This window comes from Muntiacus reevesi, chromosome 4, assembly GCF_963930625.1.
Source record: "Muntiacus reevesi chromosome 4, mMunRee1.1, whole genome shotgun sequence".
NCBI lineage: Eukaryota > Metazoa > Chordata > Mammalia > Artiodactyla > Cervidae > Muntiacus > Muntiacus reevesi.
This window is the reverse complement of record NC_089252.1, coordinates 112,248,871-112,270,722: the sequence shown is the minus strand read 5'-3', so window position 1 is coordinate 112,270,722 and position 21,852 is coordinate 112,248,871. Positions and strand designations below refer to the sequence as shown.

Below are 21,852 nucleotides of genomic sequence, written 5' to 3'. Positions count from 1 at the left end.
TTAGAGAAGATGAGGAAGAGTCAGAGCTAGCAAGTGATGGCTGGCAGCACAGGAGAAAAGTTTTTTTAAAAATCCAAACTTTGGAGTCTTACACAAAACAAAGAGGGCTCACTGACAAATTCTCTGTGTTCTTTAAATTAGAAGGCGGAGGCGCTTACGACGTGCCTTGCCGAGACTCCTCTCCGAAATAGTCACGTAAACCCTGAGCTGTGACACTTAAAACCATCAGCCACAGTCATCATGAAAATTCACTTCCATGGACAGGGCTTTCCCGCCACGCACCCCACCAACCTGGGTTTAGTGCCACAAATCCCGGGACGGCGAGGGCCCTCCCACACCCCCCCAGGCCTGTGATATAGGGGGGCAGGAAGGTAGACTGTCCGGGTCAGCACCCCCACCTCTCTGCTGAGGCTCGGCTCCCCCCGAGGCATCATAGATGCCTGTTTCTCCCCGCCTGCTGGCTCCGCTCTGAGTGGGGGCTGGGAAGAGAGGAGGAGGCGCTTCTGTCCCATTGGCCCCCCACCATGGCAGGCAGGGCTCCCCTCCCAGGAGTTCAGAGACAGGACGCCTCTCTTCAAAGCGAGGGTCCCGCTCCTGTGCCCCCTGTGAGGCGGGACGGGGGCAGCCAGCCTGGTGGCGTGGCTCGCCTTGGCCCGCAGTCAAGGCGCCAGAAGTGGCACAGCCCGGACGCCTCCGTGTCCGGCCACCTTCCGTTCTGCAGGGAACCCAGCTTCCAACTGAGACCCAGACAATGAAAGAACTTGGCTGTCCTGTGGCTTAGTTCCGAACCCTCTTAGAATCCTACCCAGGGGCTGAGTGGGCTCCTGTGATTCTGGCCTCATTTCTCGGTTTTGTGTTTTCAAAGCACAAATAAAGAAAGAAAGGAAAAAAAAAAAAAACGCAGGAAATCAGGGACCCCAAAGACAAGTCCAATGACTGGCCAGAGCTTTGAGTCTATACTCGAGTGTTTACCTCCCAAATGCATGAAGGAAAGAAGCGTTGGGTACAAACGACCTCCGTTCACATTGTGCAGGCTTCCAAGTGTAGCCGTGTGTCCGTCCGTGTGTGCCGTGTGGTTCCCGTCCCCCACCGCATGCTCCCGAGCCCCGAATGTCCTGGGCCGCCGGCTCCTCCGCGCTTTCTGGCTGCCTCTGCTGCACCCCAGAAAGCCCCGAGTTGGCTTCGGTTTGCTCTGCTGCTTTGGTTCCATGTCCCCCTTCTCTGTTTGGCCCTCGTGTGTCCCCCCTCTCATCCCGGCTCACCCAGCCATCTCCCCTCTGTTCCCTGTGTATGTGTGATGCGTTATCTGTTCCATGTCTGTGGTTCCTTAACGGTGTGTGGTTTTTCTAAGATGAATTCTTTTTTTTTTTTTTTTACAAATAGCCTCTCCTTTTCCTCCTTGACTCCCACCTGGCCCCGCTACCCTCCTGCATGGGCAAAGCTCTAATTTCCAGTTAACAAGGCTCAGTCTCTCACTAGGTCTGGGTGCCCCCTGGAGCGGACTCAGCTTCCTCTAACCGCTGCTCCCCATCGTCTCTACGGCGGGGCCTCCTTCCTTCTGTCCTAATACTGCAGTCTGTCCCCAAACCGAGCAAGTAAAAGCAAAGACCTCTCGGGTGCACATAGCCTGAGCCCCCTCCCCGCTCCTTCTTCCCGCTCCGGTCCGCGCTCCCGACGCCGTGGATTCCAGCCGCCCGCTGTGCCCCGTGCCCTCTTCCTCTCCACCCGCTCCCGCGAGCCCACCCCCCGCACCCCCAGAGCTTGGCCGCCGCCCCCGCGGTGGTGCGCCTCACCCCGGCCCTTCCCTTGCAGATCCGCGTCGTGAAGGCGTTTCGTAGCTCTCTCTATGAAGGTCTAGAAAAGCCTGAGTCTCGAACCTCCATCCATAACTTCATGGCTCATCCTGAGTTCCGGATCGAAGATTCGCAGCCCCACATCCCCCTCATCGACGACACCGACCTGGAAGAAGATGCCGCGCTCAAGCAGAACTCGAGCCCGCCCTCGTCGCTCAACAAGAACAACAGCGCCATCGACAGCGGGATCAACCTGACGACCGACACAAGCAAATCAGCTACCTCTTCAAGTCCAGGGAGCCCCATCCACAGCCTGGAGACGTCGCTTTAGCTGAGGGACCCCCCCACCCCGCCGCCACACCGCACCCCGCCCCCCACCCGGGCAGCCACCCATCCAGGCACCTGACCGACCCAAGCAGCAGCGAGCAACGGCAGGAAAAAAAACAAAAACAAATACTGGCGAGAAAACCGACTCCACCCAGCAGACCCTTTTTTTCTGGCTGCGATGCTGTTTGAACTCTTTTCCACCTTGAGGCGAGGGCGGGATCCCGTGGGGAGCGGGGCTGAAGGGAGTGAGTGGGGGTTCTCCCAGAACTAGCCCTTCCTGGCTCCCGCCCGACGTGGACCAGCCCTGCCCCCTGCCCAGCGCCAGCCACATCCCTGCATGAATGTACTGCATACTTCCGGTCCTCCCTTAGTTCGGTTTTTGGGGGGTTGGGGAGGGGCTTTGTTTTTTGTTTTGTTTTGTTTCTTTTCTTAGGCGGGAACTGCAAAACAGACTCTTTTCTGAGACTATTTATCCAATCCACTGGTCTGTGAAGTTTTTGAGATGCTTGCAAGTAGCATGGTCTCAGTTGTACAGGTTAATTTCACAACTTTTTGAAATTGCAGAGCTTAACTCGCCTGGTAAATTTGCACCAATGGAACCGAAGAACTTCAGACACTCACAAGGTTATATCCATTTCTTTGTATCTATATCAACGTATACTTCTCTGAGACTGTATACGTCCATATAGATAGGTAGATATATATATATATATAAATATATATAATGGATATATAAAATTTTTTTGCCGGCATGTTGCCTTGTTTCCGCTTAAATTGCTCTATTTTAACTTATTTATGTCCTAAAAGAAGAATGTAATTTGTTTACAAACCTGTAGATAACGTCTTCGGCTATTTGTATGGTTTAAGAACACTGGTGGCTGAGATGCTATAAAAACAGCTCAGCCTGGCAGACACCTCCCTGGATTGCATCCTCGATGTTTTCCGATAGCCATGCTCTGATTTTTTTTTTTTTTGGCCTGCTGTTTCTGTTGGATAATGTCACTACCGTGGGAGGCAGGAGTCAAATGTGAGCAGGTATCCATCCCGAGGGGTGCGACAGCACGCTCCGTAGACAAAGGGGGAGGAGGAGAGAAGTCTTCGTGGGCTCCGAGGACTGATGGCCGGCCGGCCCCCGGGCCACGGGGTCCGCAAAGCACTGAGTGAAGACCTTCTCTCAATGAAACTCACTTGAGTTTACTAAGAGCACTTCCAACAGAGGTTCCCTCTGGCGCTGTCTGTGCAGAGACTGAGGTAGTGAGGCAATATTAGAAATGCTGTTTTGTTGATTTTTTCCTTTTTCAGTTAGTCATTGAGAGGCTTATTTCCTCATAGATTGCAGCAAATATGCTGTTGGCATATTGGATGAGGATCATTAAGGTTTGCTGCTTTTGTTTTTACTTTTGAAGAAGAATAGCCTTTTTTTCTGCACTACTTAGATCCGAACGAACCTTATGATGTGTATATTGAGATGTATTCGGTGTGATTTTTTTTTAAACCAAATCGTCTTCCTGTAGTCGCAATATATACTGTAGCCTTTGAACAGCAAGTCTTGCTTTCCCAGACAGAAAGCCATTCTGAAACCCTGCATATCACAGGTGAGAAAAGGTGGTTATTTCTCCCCCGCCCCTGAGACAATAACAGCACTAGTAATCCCACTTAATAAGAGCTTATTTAATTGTATGTCAGCCTCTTAACTGCTAAGCACTTTGTGGGTATCAGCTTTTTTCATAAAAGAACTTTTGTATTGAATACAAAGTTTGCTTTGAGACTTTTCAGCATATGATCTTTTTCCATAAACTTGTACAGTGCAAAAGACATTTTGAATACCATGACCGATGATGTCCCATGCTTCAAGGAAAACCAAAACGCTTCCCGCCTCGCTTGCAAAATGCATTCTTCATACTGACCCTTCCCACGGTTGCTCTGTGTCAGCCCGGGCCCCTCCCTTCTCCAGGCCCAGAGAATTCTTCCACAAACAAGATTGAGAGCCACTCGGGAAAAGAGCCATAGTCAGCTGGGAGGGCGTGCGTCTGGACGGCTGTGGAGAAACCCGAGGGTTTGGGATCCTGAGACAGCCCATCCCACCTGGCAAGACCTTCCTGGAAGGAGGACCTTTTTTGAGCAAGAGCATCTCCTGAATGTCGAGAAGCAGCATCTCTGAATGTAGCCAGCAGAGGGAACTGTATCCCCCGAAGGGGTGACCAGCCCTCAGATGTGTTTATTGGATTCCAAGACCAACACCGCCCACACCGCCCACTGCTCTCCTTAGAGAAAGACCTGCTCCTGCAGAACCTGGGGCAGCTTTGGAACGTGGTGTGTTTTTCGTTTTCTGTTGTTTTTTGTAGTTTCCCTTTTCCAGGTTCTCCATCTCCCCGTGTTCCGACCCTGTGTCCATGACCTCATTCCATGACACCAGGAAAGCCCGGCTTGCACATGAGGCCTCCTGCTCATTTGCAGCCAGGACGGAAGAGGAGCAGGAGGGGGTCTCCCAGAGCGGGGCTCAGCTCCAGGGAGAGTAGGGAGCCACGGAAGCTAGAATGCCCCCTCGTCAGTGCTGGTCTTTTCTTGTCAGGAATGATGGATGCCCACACACACATACATTCATACCCTCGGCCTCACACTTACACACACACACACACACACACACACACACACACACACACACAGAGGAAATGACTGGTTTGTCAGAATTCACTGTAGTACATAAAGCTTGCACTCGGCGTCCTATATCTAGCAGCATGGGGTACGTTTGGCAGTTCACCCCATTAGGGGGTAAATAATTTATGACCATTCATCTGTTTTTATGAATTTTTTTAATCTAGACAATAATTGTAAATAAAGAACTCACCATCTCTGTTCATTTAATACTATGCAATGGTGATGCTTTCAATTGCTCTCTCTTCTTACTCCTGCAGTGTCGTTCTGAAATGTCTGTGGTCTTAAAAGAAAACAAAAGGCAAAAACATCAAACAGAACACAGTGACTATATACTCTGTAATATATACTTTTTTTTAACTGGTCAGGGACTGCACCATCCTCTTAGATTCCTGTCTGCCCTCTGGACAGGGTTCCAGGAGGAGGTAGCAGACTCGGTTCTGAGGTCTGCGCTCACCAATCTGTCTCCCCCTCCACAGATGAGGGACGGGCAGGGGGCCCATCCAGTGAGCCACCCGCCTTTGGAGGTGGACAGGGAGGAAACTGAAGACCTTCCTTCCTAACTCAGCAGCAGCCTGGGTTGCTCCCACCAGCCCCCACCCCACCCCCGTGGCCCCTTCTCCCCATGTCCCAGCCAGAGCAGAGAGCAGACAAGAAACAGGGGTCCCTGCTTCTGAGCACAGACCAACAGCGGTGACTGCACTGGGGCAAGGATCCGGGACCTGTCTCAGCCCAGGCAGCCCAGTGATGGAACAGCCACCCTTCCTCCACTGTGCGGAAATTCCCCCTTTACCACACCCTGACAGCTTAGAGAGACTTGCATCTGTTTCTGGAATTTCCCCTCTGTTCCCTCATCAGGGTGTCTCATCTGACCAGCCACCTAGTTTTAATTATTGTCACTTTATGTTTTTATTATGTGGTGGGATAAATACCCTTTGTGCATTTTTTTTTTAAACAAAATTTCCTGGTTATTCTTTCACGTCTATTCTTCCAAGTAAACTTAAAATGTTGCCAAGTCCTCCACCCTCCTGCCCTCCTCTCACCCCAAATATTGGGCCTTTTCATCATAGGTGCAAACATCATGCCGCCATTGTAAGCACTGTCCACTCCGGTTCACTAAATAGAGAGCCCTTTAAGGAGAAAAAAGAAGGCATCCTAGATCTTGAGGGAAGCCTGATATTCCTCCCATCATCTCACCTGTCCCCTGAGCCAGGGTGTTGTCAGGAGAGGCCACTGAGCCCCCACCCAATATCAGTGTGGGCCCCCAAATCATCCACCTTGTCTGTGATGGGGTGAACCCTCCATCCACCCGGGTCCAGGGGAGAGAGAAGGTTCTCTCCCAGACTCAGAGCTACCAGAATGTGTATCCCACTTGCCAATTCTCCTCATGGAGAGATGTTTATTCCTGGCTCCTTTTCCTGGGCTGTTTTTGTGGGGAGGGGGTCACACCTTGCTCTTTATTGACAGTTTTCAGCAGGTTTGAGATAGGTCCTCCGCGTGTAGCCGTTTCTGGCCTGGACCTGCTCACCACCCTGACTCCCCCTAGTGGTTCTTGCTCTACTTGCAGGAGGCTGTCAAATAAGTACACTGTGACACGCCTCCCAACCCCAAACTCTCTCCAATGGGCCCCAAGATCCCACCATTAGAAGGTGTGTGGGGGGGGGGGGGATGGGCTGCATTTCTCTGAAGGTTTTTGGGTCCTCCAAAGCCAAGGCCAAAATCAAACAATAGCGGGAAATCCCCAGGTCTTTCTCAAGTTCCAAAGCAAGCTCTCCTGATTTTGACATAAAGATCCTGTCCACCCAAGTAGGGGAGGGGAAATCCCAAGCTCTGGGCATCAGCCATCACCCCCTCCAACGAAAACAAGATATTTAAGGCTGCTTTGGGACCGCCCTTCACGGCTCCCCCAAGTCTTGTAACGCCTGTGGTGCTCTCCCTCCCGACCTTTCCTCTCGGGAGGGTCGGTCGCCACACTTTGCTAACTCTTGTGTGCACATATTTTATACCAGAGTAAGCAAGGAAATGGTGCCGCCTCCAGCTTCCTGAGCTGCCCGGGCTCTGGGGGGCTCTGGGACAATCGGGGCTGTGAAGTGACTGTGCTCTTATTGTACACTCTTGATTTCTCTGTATCTCTGGCTTGTGCTCTTTGTAACTGATGGGATTTGTCTGCCTTTTCAACACTATACTGAGCAATAACAATAAATGCACACGTGGAAATGTAGACACGGTCCACATCACAAGGCCTTTTTCCGCGGGATGGCTGGGTCCCCGCCCTCCGTGGACTTGAACTCAGAGGGAAACCGAGTCCCTGGAAGGGAAAGGCAGTTTGCCTGAGGGTGTGCAGAGCAGGGGCAGTCTCTCTCCTTCCACTGAGTCACGCCTTCCTGTTCCATTTGAAGGAGGCAAGTTCAGTGTTCCGTGAGTCATGAAACCTCCATGAGGAATAGCTGACAATCCCAGATGGCCAGACTTTTGGGGGAAGAGATCTCAGGAGGACAACGAGGTTGAGATTCAGGTTCTAGCGGGTCAGGGCACCAAATAAGGAAAGCTAACAGTGGCCTGACTTGGGGTCTGGGATTAACCAGAGGGAGGTGATGGGAGATATGGACAAAGGATGTAGGTGTCATCCCCTCCTGAGGACAGGGGGATGCAGAAGGGAGCCTGGTACACCAAGAGTCTGAGCTTTGCACACCTCTGGTGAACATTGGCAAAGAACAGGAACACGCCCAGATCAAGAGACAGTCCCAGTGTTGGTTCAAAGGCTGAGGGTCGCACGTGCACACACACGCACACACAATCCCAGCTCTTCTCAGGGAAGACTGACTCCCAGAACAAGCACCACAGGCCCAGTTGGCTTCCAAACCCAAACCCAGCTTCACATCCAAAGGTCCATTTACTCCCAACATCAACCTTCTACAGAAGGTTTTATTACAGTTTCCACCTAACAGAAGAGACAGCAGTTCAAAGAGGTGAAGGTGTACCCACCTAGTAAACAGGAGCTACAGTATTCATACCTAGCAGTCTTGATGCCTGGGTTGGCACTCAAAACTTTTCAGTTCCACCAGCAAATACCTTAATGAATAGGATACAGTTGCACTGTTTCTCCCAAATCCTCACTCTCTACAGCTTCAGTGCCAACACCAGGGAATTCCTTATGCCCCATGCATTGTGTTTATGCTGTATCTAGTGGGTCATTGCCCTCATCTTATACTCAAGCGAAGTCGGACTCAGAAAGAAGCGATATGATTTTATCACTCAGAGAATCAGTAGTACATCTACAGATCTGAGATCAGGGCCTGTCCCTGGAAGAACAGGAGACCCCAGAGCCCCTCCCGCTTTGTTCCTTGCAACATTTTTTTTCCATCATAAACACCAGACCTCAAATCCCTGGAACATTTTCCCATTAGAGGGAAATTGGAGGTCTTGAAAGCTGGGGTGGGAGTGGAGGGTGAGCTGCAATCTGGAGGTCCAGCCCTGAGTTCTGTAAGAACCCGCTCTCCGGCCCCCTCTCCCAGCTCCTTGATGGCTTGGGTCTGTCACACCCTCTGGGTCTTAACATCATCCCTCCAGCAGGGACCATCTTCGGCTAGGACACTTCCCTCCAGTTTCAAGAGAGGAAAGGGGGATTCTGACTCATCCAAGGGGAGTCTAGGTTCCATCCTGGGTCACTGAACTCCTAAAAAGCCACGAGAAGCCCACGGCTGCCAGCCCATGTGTGGCTGAGGGGAACCCCCCCGGGGAACCCCGGGGAACCCCCCCCGGGGAACCCCCCCCGGGGAACCCCCCCCCCCCCAGGGGCTCTGTCCAGCTACAGCATCCTCGCTGTGCAGGTGAGAAGCCAGGGGCCTAGGGGCTGGGGAAACTGGTGATTGGATCCTGGGCTTAGCTGCAGGGCTGAGATCCCTCCTTGCCTGGGCATCTAGCCGGTGGGCCGGATTCATAGGATCCCAGAGCCGTGACGGAAAAGGCGGTTTCAGAGGCGTGGATCCTCTGTGCTTCGAGAGGGCAGGAAGAGAGACAGGCTCAGCTCCCGGCACGGGGCTTATCTGCTGGGTTTCTTTGCTCCTGGTCCCAGCTTGGGTCCTGAGGAGACACTAACAAGGAAGAACAAGGACCAGTCTGGCCACTGCCCCCCAAATTAATCATCCTAAAATGTTCATCGTAAGGCCCGTTGTACCCAGAACCGCAGAGACGTTCCTTAGGAGTCCCTTTTGTTCCTGTGTGGATCTCAGGAAAAGGGAAGCGTTTGGTCGCGAGGGATGACGGGCTAAAGCTTCAGATTAGAAGTCCCGAGTCTGGGTCGCCATGGAAACGAGTCCCACCCCGTTTTGGTCTCGCGGTCTACGCACGGAGAAGGGGAGGGGCCGTGGCGCTCAGGAGAGGACGGAACGTTTGTGCGAGCAGAGCTCGCTGCTCCCCGGAGGCTCCGGCGTCCGGACCCGACGGGCTTTTAGCCCGACGCCGGAAGTGAGGTGTTTCGAGGCGACGCCGGGTCCTGCCACGTCTGAGTCCTGAAGCCGCTACCGCCGCTACAATCATGGTGAGCGTTGGGGTGGGGGTCGCGGCCCTCCCGGGTCCTCGCCGCGCTGAACTTCGAGCCCCATTCTGGGGCCGTACTCCCGCACCGCTTCGGGTTTGAGGTGGGGTGGCTCTAGGGGGTGGTCAGAGGGAGGCCGCGGAACCTCTCAGAACTCTGCGGACAGCCGAACTGCAGCGTCTCCTGCTCCTTCCTTCCCTTCTCCTCCCCCAACAATTGAAAATAAAATCCCAAACACCGTAGAAGCCGCTATATTCTGAGCCCTGGCAGGTTCCAAGCATTGTTCCTAATCTCAGCCTGCCCACAGCCCCGTGAAGTCGATTCTGTTACGCCAGTGTTCTCGGGGAAATGTCTGTGCCTAGGTGTTTGAGGAAAGCTGGGTGAGCCCACACGTCAAGACGCTTGGTTTGCTCCTTGCTCTGCAGGAGACTGGGTTGTAAGTTTCTTGGGGGTTTTTCTTGGCCTGTTAAGGTACTGAGTAGAGTTGGAGTCGCTTATGCCGTGACATTCAGCTTTTTTAAAAAATGAGGTTTTAAGTCAGTAGTTGTGAAGAGTGAATTGTTTTGAGGGCTGTCTTTTACTACCCAGTGAAGACCAGACAACTTGTGGTGTTCGGGAGGATGAACATTCTTTTTTTTTTAAGTAGCTTAAAAAAAAAAAAAAAAAGAACCAGGCACTTATCAGTCCTGGTTGGTGAGTGAAAGTGATTCAAAATAAATGCTGGTAATCTTCAAGGTCCTCTGATGAACTAGTATGAAACTACCAGTAAATTTTCTTTTTTCATCTACTTAGCATTGGGTCGTTAACTTAGGCAATTGAATGTAACAGCTAGATAGGCAGCCTAGTGGGGTGGAAAGCTTTGTGGGCTAGAAATTATTAATAGCAGGTGGGGGCTCTTCTCCCAGCACCACCTTTGACTAGCCCTGGAGCAGCTGTTTCCTCTTCTCTGGGCTTCATCTCCTTAGTCGGCTAGCTGTGAACTCTACCCTTCAGCTTTCCTAGTGCACACCTGAAAGCACTTTATAACCCGGGCAGCTTGGCGCAGGTAGGAGCTGCTTCCCTTTATCTGCCTTCCTTGCCTTTGCAGATCTCGGGGGCCTGCTTTCTAGGGCATCTAGACTTTGATGAGAGAATTTGTGTTTACTTGATGTTCCCCTTTTGCACTGCTTTGCAGCCATCCTCTTCCAGTGTCCTCCTTTCTGAAAAGTCAGGTTTTAGACCTGCAGTACTAGTGCTGGGAAAAGATGAAATGGGGGAGATGGTAAGAAGTATCACTTCCAGTCTGAAACCTCCTTTTCAGTCTCTCTTCTATCCCAAGAGTTTTGAGAGACTAGTGGTGGAACATAGGGAAATTGTACATTTTTGTTCATTGACTTATTCATTTAGCAGATAGACACTGAGTTCCTTCTGGTTGCAAAACTCTGTGCTGGGTGATTTAAGAGGATTCAGAACTGTCATTGACACCAACCCTGGCCCTGGGGAGCTTGCTTTCTAGTTGGGAGAAAGAAGCATCTAGACATTCAGTGTTGACATTCAAATGAGTTTGCCCAGTTTGGAAATCTGGGAATCTTCAAGACCCGGTTTTGGGGGGCGGGGTGTGGTTATATTTTGAGCTGAACCTCAGAGAATGGATATGAAGGTGATGACCATGGTAACTGTACTGCAGCCCTTCGAACTGGACTCTGTCACAGGTGGTGGACCAGGGAGAAACCTCAAGAGAATCAATTGAATCAATTAATCAAAGTCTTCAGGTGAAAATCCTGTTATGCAAGAAACTGGAACATCAGAGGCTCTGTCCTCTGATGCTCCATAGTCCAGCTGTAGCTCCCTTGGAGTCCCTCTTCACCCTCAAGCATAGCCAGGACCTCCCATGCCACCATCCCCGATCTTTGCTCATGTTATTTCCTCTGCATGGACTGTACTTTTTTCTCCATGTGTTAGTCACTCAAGTCTTGCCCAACTCTTTGCAATCCTATGGACTGTAGGCCACAAGCTCCTCTGTCCAGGGAATTCTCCAGGCTAGAGTACTAGAGTGGGTTGCCATGCCCTTCTCCAGAGTATCTTCCCTGGTCCAGGGATCGAACCTGGGTCTCCCACATTGCAGGCAGATTCTTTACCATCTGAGCTACAGGGAAGGCACCTGCCAAATTCCTCCTCATCGGAGCCCCAGTTTTTGTCCACCACCACCAGCCCCTCAGACTGCTGTTGCACATCCTAACCCCATGAAAATACTCATTCTACCTTGTTGGGGCTGCTTCCATAGAGGGTTCTCTGGGGCAAGAAGTACCTCTCTTCTGTGTCTGCGTCTCCAGTCCCTGGCACAGTGCTTGGTGCAAGGAAGGCACTTAGAGTGAATGTTTACTGAATGAATGAATGATTAGATGCTGTCAAGAACTTTAAAAGTGATCGGTGGATTTAATGAGATGATTGCATTCTAACTACCATCAGTTCATTTACCAACAATATCTTTGGTTTTAGGTGTCAGTAATTAACACTGTGGACACTTCCCATGAGGACATGATTGTAAGTATTCCTTTAGCCCTTCCTCAGATGCTGAGGACATGGGCATCTCTGTTGATGATTTTTGAATCCAGTGTGGCCTTGCAGCCTTTGCCAGTCAGGCTGTAACCTCAGGGGTATGGTCAGTGTCCAAGCAGGCCCTCTGAGTTGACAGGGCTGTGACAGTCTGGTCACTGTGTCAGGAGAAACCCAGAAACAGTTTGTAGCTCAGGGTACTTAGTCTCCTGGCCAAAAAAGTAACTGGCTCTGGGATGGGATGAAAGTGGGTGCAGAGGTTTGAAATAGTCTTCCCAGCTATCTTCCTCCTGCTGTCACTTCTTAGCCGCATTGAAAAGGGGATTAAAGAAGAAAAAATAAGGACTTCTCTCGTGGTCCAGCGGTTAAGACTATGCTTCCAATGCAGGGGTCACAGGTTTGACCCCTAGTTGGGAAAGTTCTGCCTGCTGTGTGATGTGACCAAAAAAAAAACAAGGAAAGAAATAGGAAGATGACTCAATACAAAGGCAGAGCCAGGTAGGACTACCACAGACGGCGGGCCAGATGGTGCCCTTTGAACCAGAAGTCATTAACTCAGGGTGTGTCCTGGGAGGTGAACACTTGGCTTATGTAAGAGGACAGGGCTGTGGGAGAAGGTCCAGAGGTTAAAGTCTCCAGCAAAGATACAGACTGCTTCATGCAGGGCAAGGAGTCCAGGAAGCCTTGAACAAGACCCAAGTCAGTCAGCCTACAGCATTTCCTCCCAGGCGTCCTGCCCTCACAGCCCCCCTCTAGCTGTTGCTTTTGCGCTTCTGAGGGGTTTCCTGGATGTGGTCGTCCTTGGAGGCAGTGTGGCACCTGGGTAAGACCATCCAATGTGAGATCCCTAGTCAATCTTAACTTTAAGACAGTCCAGTCTGAGGTCCTTCGTCAATCTGCTAACTTTTCTGAGCCAGCCTTGATTTCCTCATAGCTGAGATGGAAAATGCCATGGATGTGTCCCCTCTCTGGGCGGGTTCATCTTGGGGAACAGATGAGACAGGGTAGTAATGGGGAACATCTGCGTGCTCTTGGCACATCACACCCCCTGCTGAATGCTGCTCCTTCAGTGTCTCATTTAACTTTCATGAAGTTGAGGCCATTGTTAGCTCCATTTAAAGACAAGGAAACTAAGGTTCCAGGGCATTAGGACATGTTCCCAAGGTTGCACGGCAGATAACCTGAGATAGGATTGAAGTCTCGGTTCTGTGCCCTGCTTCCTCCCAAAGTGTGTGACAGCAGTCTGCAGGAACAGTGCTTCAGAAGTACAGTTACAGAGAAGATCTGTGTTAGCACTTCCCTGCCCACCTTCCAGGAAGCCAAGACCTGGAGTGGTGGAGAAGGTTGACTTCCCAAGAAGAATCAGGATGTCTTCCTTGGGTATGGACTTGAGGAAGAAATGTCTAAGCAGACAGAATAATTGCTTACCTTTGAAAGGATGTAATTGCTCCTGATGACCACAGTGTGACAGCTGATAGTTCCTGAAACCCCAAAGGTAGAATAATGAAGTTAAGTCATCTGTTGGAATAGCAGGGCGAGCAAACACGAGGGCCATTAAGTTCAGTGAGGCAGCAGGCAGATGGGCTCAGAGGAGCCATCGCCCAGATGGACAAGGAGCTGTGGGCAGGGTCTAGCCCTGGAGGGCAGCCTCGATGAAGTCGGTTCATCAGTGGTGGGACCAGCAACGTTGAAGTGCTGGGTGGAGAGTTCAGGGTCCTGGGCACACTGCTTGGGGAAAAGGTCAGATAGAAACCCAGGAACAAAGGCCCACAGAGCATCCAGGGCCATGGAGGAAGGAGCCCAAATGTCCGAATGGAGCCCTGTGTCCCGGCCAGACGTGCATTGTGGAGGACCTGACTGGGTCCCGCCGTAGTCAGAGGCCTTCTCTTAAGACGGCTTTAGCCCTGGGTTCTGGCACTGAGCTGAACCTCCCTGGTAGCATATGGAGCCTCAAGATAGCGGGGTGGGAGGAAGGAGAGAGAAGCGCACGAGCTCCTTTCCTCCCATACCCCCTGCCAGTCGGGATTGGAAGGACTTCCCCGTGCTCTGAAGGGTCTGAAAGCAGCTGGGTGTAGTGTCTCCTGTCCCTCTCAGAAGGAAGTTGCCTGTGAGAGAAGTGAGAATGTTACCAAGCTAGCTTCCTGCCGGGTAGTGATGATTCTCTGAGGTTCAGTTAATCTCAGGCCCTGTGCTCCCTCTGCAGCACGATGCGCAGATGGACTACTACGGCACCCGCCTGGCAACCTGCTCGTCAGACAGGTCCGTCAAGATCTTCGACGTGCGCAACGGGGGGCAGATCCTCGTCGCCGACCTCAGGGGGTAAGCGCCCCCGACCCTGGACAAAGCCTCAGAGAGCTTTTGGTTTTCTCAGATGTGGCAGGAAGAGCAGAGAGCCCAGATCAGAGCAGCCCCTGGTGTGGTTAGCGGAGAGGATACCTGGTCCCGGCCAGCTGACTGCCTCAGCAGGCGTCCCGGGCTAATGGGGCCAGGAGCCAGTCTCACCTCTGCCGCCCAGACGCCCACAGACAGCCCTGGGGTGAGTCAGGTTACCCCTCCGTCTTCACCCGCTCCCCCCGGCACAGGCTGGGGCAGCCTCCACCCGGGCAGTGCCTGCTCAAGTCTTTGGTGGCTACTGCTGTGTTCAAAAGTGGGAAACTACCTTTTCCTTCCCTTTTTAAACATGTTCAGCACACATGATCTAAAGTGACTCAGGATATAAGAGTAATTATGTGGATCCCACAGTTGGGCCTGTTTGCCCCGGCAGGTACTCAGTGAATATTTACAGATGTTTGGTTTGCCCTTCTCCCTGTGGAGATTCTTGAGGTCCAGGTTTTTTTTTTTTGTGGCCACATTCTGGTGTTTTCCCTCTCAGTTCACTACCTCAGATGGATGGGGTTCTTATCCAGGTCCCATGAATCTCCAAGGGTTCTGAGGAAAGAATTCAGGGGGTGGTGAACTCGGAAAGGGAAAAAATCACGTCTTTATTTTCAGTGATTCTGGTATATAGCATTTCCTTCAATTATGGCTATAGGCCAAGAACCACAGTAGGTAGTATTCATGGTACCTAGCTGTCACTTTTTTTTTTTTTTAATATTTATTTGTCTTCACTGGGTCTTAGTTGCGCCACTTAAGATCTTCTGTTTTGTTTAGATGTGCAGATCTTTAGTTGGGGCATGTGGGATCTAGTTCCCTGACCAGGGATTGAACCCAGGCCCCCGCAGTGAGAGCGCCAAGTCTTGGCCACTAGACCACCAGGAGAGCCCCCGACACCTGTCACTTTGTTACCAGTAGAAGTCACAGATGTTTTTATATCACATTGCAGTTGCAACTTTCTCAGAACAGCACTCATGCTCATCATTACTGTGAAACTAGAATGGTTATTAGACTTGCCACTGGAGTTTGTTACTTAATGTATTAACAAAGAAGCACATATATCACTAATAACATAAATTGTTCTTTAACTTTTTGATGACTATTTCAGTACAACTGGGTTTCATTTATAATCATCACTGTTTTATTCATTATCTTGAGAAGAGACCATAGCCTTGACCAGACTACACAAGAGAGGTTAAGAATCCCTGACAAGTGGGTACACACTACATGTTTGTGAACGGATTAAAGAAAGCATGGCTAAGTCAGTAGCCATTTAGGAAGATGGGCCTAGAAATTCCGCTCTTCCTGGGGGTCAGGAGTTGAGTGACTAAGGAGCCCAGTGCCGCCTTCCCCGTCCAGCGGCCCCTGGCTGAGCAGAGAGCTCACAGGGCCAGGCCTGGCTGCCAGTACTGGCTTGGACACAGTGTCTATGTCACTCGGTCCTTTCTGCTCAAAGTACGTGAGAGATTGTAGGGTAAAAAAGTCATGCCCCCGTTCTTTGCTCCCTCAGTTAACACTATGCTCGTTGTAGGATGACTGAGTGTCTGAGAGTTTCATTAGCAGCTCCTTTGTGGAGCCTGGGGCTGGACCATTGTCCCAGCTGAGGGAGATGGGCTCTTGAGTGTCTGCAGCCCCGGGTGACTAGGTGAGCAGGGAGCAGCTCTCTGAGCTCACAGGCGTCGAACTTGTGTTTTTTCCTTTTCTCGGTGCCAAGCACTGTTCCAGGCTCTTAACTGAGTTATCACAGACATTTCCTTCATGACCACCATGTGAAAGAAGTCACATTGACATCTCTGTTAAGAGACAAAGCCAAAGAGAGGATACAGCCCTGACCTGAAGTCAGGCAGCTAGTGAGAGGGGAATGGGTGTGAGAGAGCCCGTCCCATCCGCTCTGTGCTGCCCACGTCTTGGGTACTGGGCGCCCCGTCTTCTGAGGGACGGACCCAGTGCGGAGCCTGGCACAGGGCACAAGCTCAGACAGTAGTTACCAGGTGAATGCACAGCGATGGGAAGAAAGAGACCTGCCTTTTGAAAAAGTTAAGAGTGGTGGAGAGTACTAAGATGAAACAGTTACTGCCTCCTCAAGAGCTCAGCCTCCTCAGGGGCTCTGCTGGCTCAGGAAAGAGGGGCCGACTTGCTCTCAGCCTCAGGGTCCTCACTGTCCAGTGAAAGTCACTTTTGGGGTGACGTTATTCAGCTCTGTCCCTTTTGAAATTCTTTGGCAGTTCTCTCCTGAGAAGCCATTTGCTTCTGTCCAAAGTAGTGGCCGGCAGAGTGCCCTGGGTTCCTCTTTTGCCCATTTGAGCAGCCTCTGACCCTCTCGCCTTGCAGCCACGAGGGCCCCGTGTGGCAGGTGGCCTGGGCCCACCCCATGTACGGCAATATACTCGCGTCCTGCTCCTACGACCGGAAGGTCATCATCTGGAAAGAGGAGAACGGCACGTGGGAGAAGACACACGAGCACACGGGACACGACTCCTCGGGTACAGTGCAGGCAGAGGGCGAGCGCGGAGGGCCGGCGGGAGGGTCGGTCTTGCCGGGGGCTCCCCGTTTGTCCCCCCGGGCCTGGGCTGCTTTTCTGCCAGCCTGTCCACAGCAGAGGTGAGGTCCTCAGCCCTAAAGCCAGCACACAGCACAACAAGAAAAGCAAAGACAACATAGTGAGGTTGTTTGGTTGGTTTTTTCCCTTTAAGGTTTATTCATTTTAAGTACTGGCCTTTGTTCTGAGATTATAAGATAGGCTTTATGATGATATTAGTACGTGATGGGTTTTTTAAAACTCAATTGACAAAATTACAACTTTCCCTACGGTGATCCCTACGATTTTTCTGGGTTTTTTTCCCCAGAAATTTAGTTAAACAGTAAGTCTCGGAAATGAAAGTCTGCTCACTGTGCCTCCTTTCTTCCCGTAGTAAACTCCGTGTGCTGGGCTCCCCACGACTATGGCCTCATCCTGGCCTGCGGCAGCTCGGATGGGGCCATCTCCCTGCTGACCTACACCGGGCTGGGCCAGTGGGAAGTAAAGAAGATCAACAACGCTCACACTGTAAGTCCACACCCTGCCTGCGGGTAGGGGGTGCTCTGCGACCTTGCCACGTGTCCGCTGTTCACTCCTTAGAGAATGGCAGGAGCGGTGTCACTGCTGTGCGCTGGGCCACGCGAGGGGTGCTCAGCAGACACAATTGGGAGAGCAGGTCTGAGTCTCTTTGCCCTAAAGCCAGACAGAGGCTGCATCCAGGGAGGCCAGGCTGCACCTGCCTCATTCAGCCCAGAGCAGTGCTGGGCTGGTTCCTTCAGGTCAGGGCAGGCCGGGGCACTGCAGGAGCAGCCTGCCTGCCTGCCTGCCGCCCTTGCTGTGCACACTGCAAGTTGTCATGGCCTGCAGTGACCACTGGGACCCCTGGACTGAGTGGTGTTACAGAAAGCATCGTAGGAAGTTGGTTCTCTGCTTCCTGTGTAAGGTTGCAACAGTCAAGGAAGCACTGTGAACAGTGGTGGGAGGGACTCACAGTTCTTGAGTCTCTAGGGTATGTCATGTAATCCTCACAAATGTTTGTGAATGAAAGGAAAAACTAACAAATGTACAGATGCGTGAGGTCACCAGTCCTGTCCTCATTTTATGAATAGATAAGTGAGGCTTAGGTGACTGACTTAGAGGAGGTACTGTGCTGGGGTTAGAACACTAGAACCTGTGTACTTCTTGTCTACACAACCGTCCAGCCTTGATGGCCTCAGTACTTCCGAAAGCTACCCAGACAGAAGTCGGCAGCCTCAAGTCTAACCCTGTACTTTCTCAGTTCTCAGATTCTGGGACTCCACAGCCTGCCCAGCCTTCAAGGCCCCAAGAGCCTGTCTGTGGCTCTTGTTACTTGGGACCCTGTGACCCACATCTGCTGACTAAGTTGTAACATTGAATAGGCCTAGAGGCTTCTGGAAAGATGGCAGGGAATGACATCATAGTGCTTGAGTCTTCCACATCTCTGCATAAAAACGAACAGAGCAACTTAGGCAGCAAAACCAAAACTTCCTGAGCAGTAGTTAACAACAGAACTGGGTAAAAGGTATTTCCATGAACTCCAAAGTATAAGTGAAGGGGGGTGGACCATCCACAACACCAAGACTGTGTGGTATTGGCATGTGAGCAAGAGGAGGAAGTAAGCGGTGAGCAGCGCCTTCCAGTGACACCTGCGGAGCACCCACAAAGAGCACGAGGTGTTCGCTGGAAGCATAGCTGGCCACTTGGCCCACAGCCGCTGTCTGAAAACAGGGATTTTGTACTTTTATTCGTAACATTTTATTTATTTATTTATTTTTTCTTCACATCAGACAGGTAATGTGCCGATGTGGTAACAAGGTTTAGAGGGAGGCACATGTCACGCAGCAGCGTGAACACCCAATCATCATGCTTATGAACTACAAAAGGATCTATTCGTAACATTTTAAACTCATAAAGTTCACCCTTTTAAAGCATAAAGAGTTCTGTAGTTTTTAGTATACTCACAAAGTTGTACAACTCTCACCATTAATACCCAAATAATTTTCATCACCTCAATAAGAAGCCCCATTAGCAGTCACTCTCCACCCCACCCTACCTCTAGCCCTCAACAACCCTAATCTAACTTCTGTCTATGAATTTGCCTATTCTGGACATTGTCTGTAAATGGAATTATGCAGTACAGTCCACAGAAGACTGACTTCTTTGACTTAGCATGTTTTCAAGGTTTATCCAGGTTTCATCCAGATCATAGCATATATCACTGCTTTGTTCCTTTTTTATGACTGAATAATATTCCACTGTGTGAATATACACATTTTATTTTGCATTTATTTCATTTTTATTCATCAGCAGTCATTATGAATAACAGTCTTACAAACATTTGTGTATAAGTTTGTGAAAATTTTAATTTTCTTGGGTAACTACCTGGGTGTGGAACCGCCAAGCAAGGGAAGCTCTGTTTAATTTTTTGAAGTACTGCTAAACTATTATCCAAATTAACCACCGTTTTACGTTCCTGCCAGCAGGGTATGAAGGTTTCAGTTTCTCCACACCCCTGCCAACACTGCTTTTCTTTTGATGATTGCCATCCCAGTGGGTGTAAAGCAGTACCTGCTTGTGGTTGTGATTTGCATTTCTCCAGTGGCTAATGGTGTTAGGGATCTTTTCATGCGCTTACTGGCCATCTGTGTGTCTTTGGAGAACTGACTGGGGGAGTGGGCTTGCACTCTCTCGCCCAAATGAGTGCAGGGACCCACCATAAGAAACTGAAAAAGGGGGCGTGGGGAAATCTGGCCCTCACAACCCGCAGGGCTTGCTTTCAGCAGCACCCCTCATGAGCAGAGGGACGCGGAGCCAAAGAGACGCAGAATGAAGGATTTAGACCAGAGTGGGCGAGAGGAACACAGCCTTGAAATCCCCAGAGCAAGTGCCACGTTTCTTAACACCGCACAAAACAGACTTCTGAACTGAGGAAGACTTTCCTGAACCTCACCATCAGGAAAACTAATTTCACATAAAAATACCAGAAAAGTATTTGAAGTGAGATCACACACAGAGTTTTCCTTTAGGAAACAAAGAATATGTAGAATAGCACCTTTACACACAGTGAAAGAAAGACATGCCAACAGAAATTGAATCAGTTGTCATCTATTTCAAAACACGCTAAAAAGACTTTTTTTTTAATGACAAAAGGCATAAAAAATAGCATAAATCAAAATTAGAAAAATTCAAGAAAAAATGAAATGACAGGACTCAAGAAAGAAATGTAAAATTATAAAGACTAAATTTAGAAGGAGTGTAAGAGCAAATAAACAGCAGAATAATGCCTTAAGATAAATAATGTGAAAAGAAGGGGAAATCCCCCCAAGATGAAGCTATAAATAGATTTTGACAAAAAGTGGAGACAGGCAAAGATCAAATGTGAATATTAGGAGTCCAGAAGAAATCAGAACAAATACTAAAAATTGATTAAAGAAAAACTATCTTAAAATTCAAGAACTCTCTTTGAAACTACATATTGAGAGAGTATACCTTATACTTAAGAATATCAACCCAGACTCACAAGCCAAAAGACCTCTAAGTATAGTGAAATTACTGGCTTTTAAAACAAATCCTTAAGGCATCTAGGCAAAAGGAGCCATGTGATTTAGAAGGGAAACAGATTATCATCAGTCTTTTCAACGGCAATGATCAGTGCAAGAGAAAATGGAGAACACATTTGCAACACTCAAGGAAAGAATGTGTGAGCCAAGGATTTAACTTAGTGAAATTGACTTTCAAGTTCACGCAGAGACCTAACGTACAAAAAGTTTATAGCAGCTTTAATAGCCAAATATATAGGAAATAACCCAAAGGTGAATCAACAGGTGAATGGGCCAACAAACGGTGATCTAGTAGAAATGTTACCTAGCAATAAAAAGAAATGACTATTGATACAAGATAAACACATTTTAAAATAACTGTGCTGAGTGGAAGAAAAAAATCAGTCAAAAGGTACATACTCTGATTCTATAGTATGGAAAAGCAAACTTGAGTCACACCAGATCAGTGTTTGCTGAGCTAGGGGGATGAGGGGCAGAGGTGGACTGCAAACTTGGAGATGACAGATGTGTTCATTCTCTTTTTTACCAATAACTTACTATTTTTTTAATCACTTTTTTTTAAATGGAAGTATTAACTAGTCACCAAGCTGTGCATCACATCCCCCGTCATGTACTTACTTTACAACTGAAAATTTGTATCCATTCAGCCAGCCTGTGTCTTTTGGTTGGAGCATTTAATCTGTTTATGTTTACAGTAATTATTGATATGTATGTTCTTATTGCCATTTTGTTAATTGTTGTGGACTTGTTTTTGTAGGTCTTTTTTTCTCCTCTTCCTCTTTTTTTCTCTTGTGATTTGATGACTAACTTTAGTGCTGTGTTTGCATTCCTTTTTCTTATTTATATTGTGTATCTATTGTAGATTTTCAGTTTGTGGTTACTATGAGGTTTTGATACAGTGGTCTATATATAAATAAGATTGTTTTAAATTGCTGGTCTTTTAATTTTAAATGCATTTCCAATATTTTGCATTTGTACTCTCCTCACAATTGTTGATTTTGATACCATGTTTCTGTGGATGATTTCCTACCTGTATTTTGTTTCCCTTTACCAGTGAGCTTTTCCATTCATAATTTTCTTGTTTCTAGTTGTGACCTCCTTTCACCCTGCCTAGAGAAATTCCTTTGGCATTTGTTGCAGAGCTGGTCTGATGGTGCTGAACTCTCTCAGCTTTTGCTTGTCTGTAAAGCTCTTGCTTTCCCCTTTGAACCTAAATGAGAGCCTTGCTGGTTAGAGTGTTCTTGGGCGCAGGTTCTTCCCTTCCCTCCCTTTAAATGTGTTGTGCCGCTCCCTTTCGGCCCATAGAGTTTCTGCTGAGAAACCAGCTGCTCACCTTATGGGAATTCCGTCCTACGCTATTTGTGGCTTTTCCCTTGTTGCTTTTGATATTTTCTCTTTGTCTTTACTTTTTGTCAATTTGATTGCTATGTGTCTCAGCATTTTCCACCTTGGGTTATCCTGCCTGGGATTCTGCTTCCTGCACTTCAGTAACTATTTCCTTTCCCATATTAGGGAAGTTTTCAACTATTATCT

The 21,852-nt window shown here is 49.4% G+C and overlaps 2 protein-coding genes, 1 long non-coding RNA gene and 1 other non-coding gene across 7 annotated transcripts in view; 2 read left to right on the top strand and 2 right to left on the bottom strand.

Moving 5' to 3' along the window:
- ATP2B2 (ATPase plasma membrane Ca2+ transporting 2) overlaps window positions 1–4,987 on the top strand; it is a 365,210-nt gene extending 360,223 nt beyond the window's left edge. For all 3 annotated transcript variants that reach the window (XM_065933889.1, XM_065933890.1, XM_065933891.1), the window contains one exon: window positions 1,813–4,987. In XM_065933889.1, the coding sequence (XP_065789961.1) occupies window positions 1,813–2,124 (312 nt within the window). In that variant the 3' untranslated portion in view covers window positions 2,125–4,987. The remainder of the gene's footprint in view (window positions 1–1,812) is intronic.
- Window positions 1,975–9,013, bottom strand: LOC136166914 (uncharacterized). 2 transcript variants are annotated; one of them, XR_010663018.1, is made up of 4 exons: window positions 8,953–9,013; window positions 8,687–8,869; window positions 4,969–5,058; window positions 1,975–2,046 (listed from the first exon to the last, which is right to left on the bottom strand). It is a non-coding gene; the product is annotated as an uncharacterized lncRNA (long non-coding RNA). The 2 variants fall into 2 exon arrangements; XR_010663019.1 differs by lacking the exon at window positions 1,975–2,046 and adding an exon at window positions 4,050–4,158.
- Window positions 9,014–9,205: 192 nt separating this feature from the next.
- SEC13 (SEC13 homolog, nuclear pore and COPII coat complex component) overlaps window positions 9,206–21,852 on the top strand; it is a 41,865-nt gene continuing 29,218 nt past the window's right edge. Inside the window, exons 1-5 of the mRNA XM_065933888.1 lie at window positions 9,206–9,315; window positions 11,791–11,835; window positions 14,051–14,166; window positions 16,552–16,703; window positions 17,133–17,266. Of these exons, the coding sequence (XP_065789960.1) occupies window positions 9,313–9,315; window positions 11,791–11,835; window positions 14,051–14,166; window positions 16,552–16,703; window positions 17,133–17,266 (450 nt within the window). The 5' untranslated portion in view covers window positions 9,206–9,312. The remainder of the gene's footprint in view (window positions 9,316–11,790; window positions 11,836–14,050; window positions 14,167–16,551; window positions 16,704–17,132; window positions 17,267–21,852) is intronic.
- Window positions 18,541–18,645, bottom strand: LOC136168135 (small nucleolar RNA U13). Its single transcript, XR_010663283.1, has one exon. It is a non-coding gene; the product is annotated as a small nucleolar RNA U13 (small nucleolar RNA).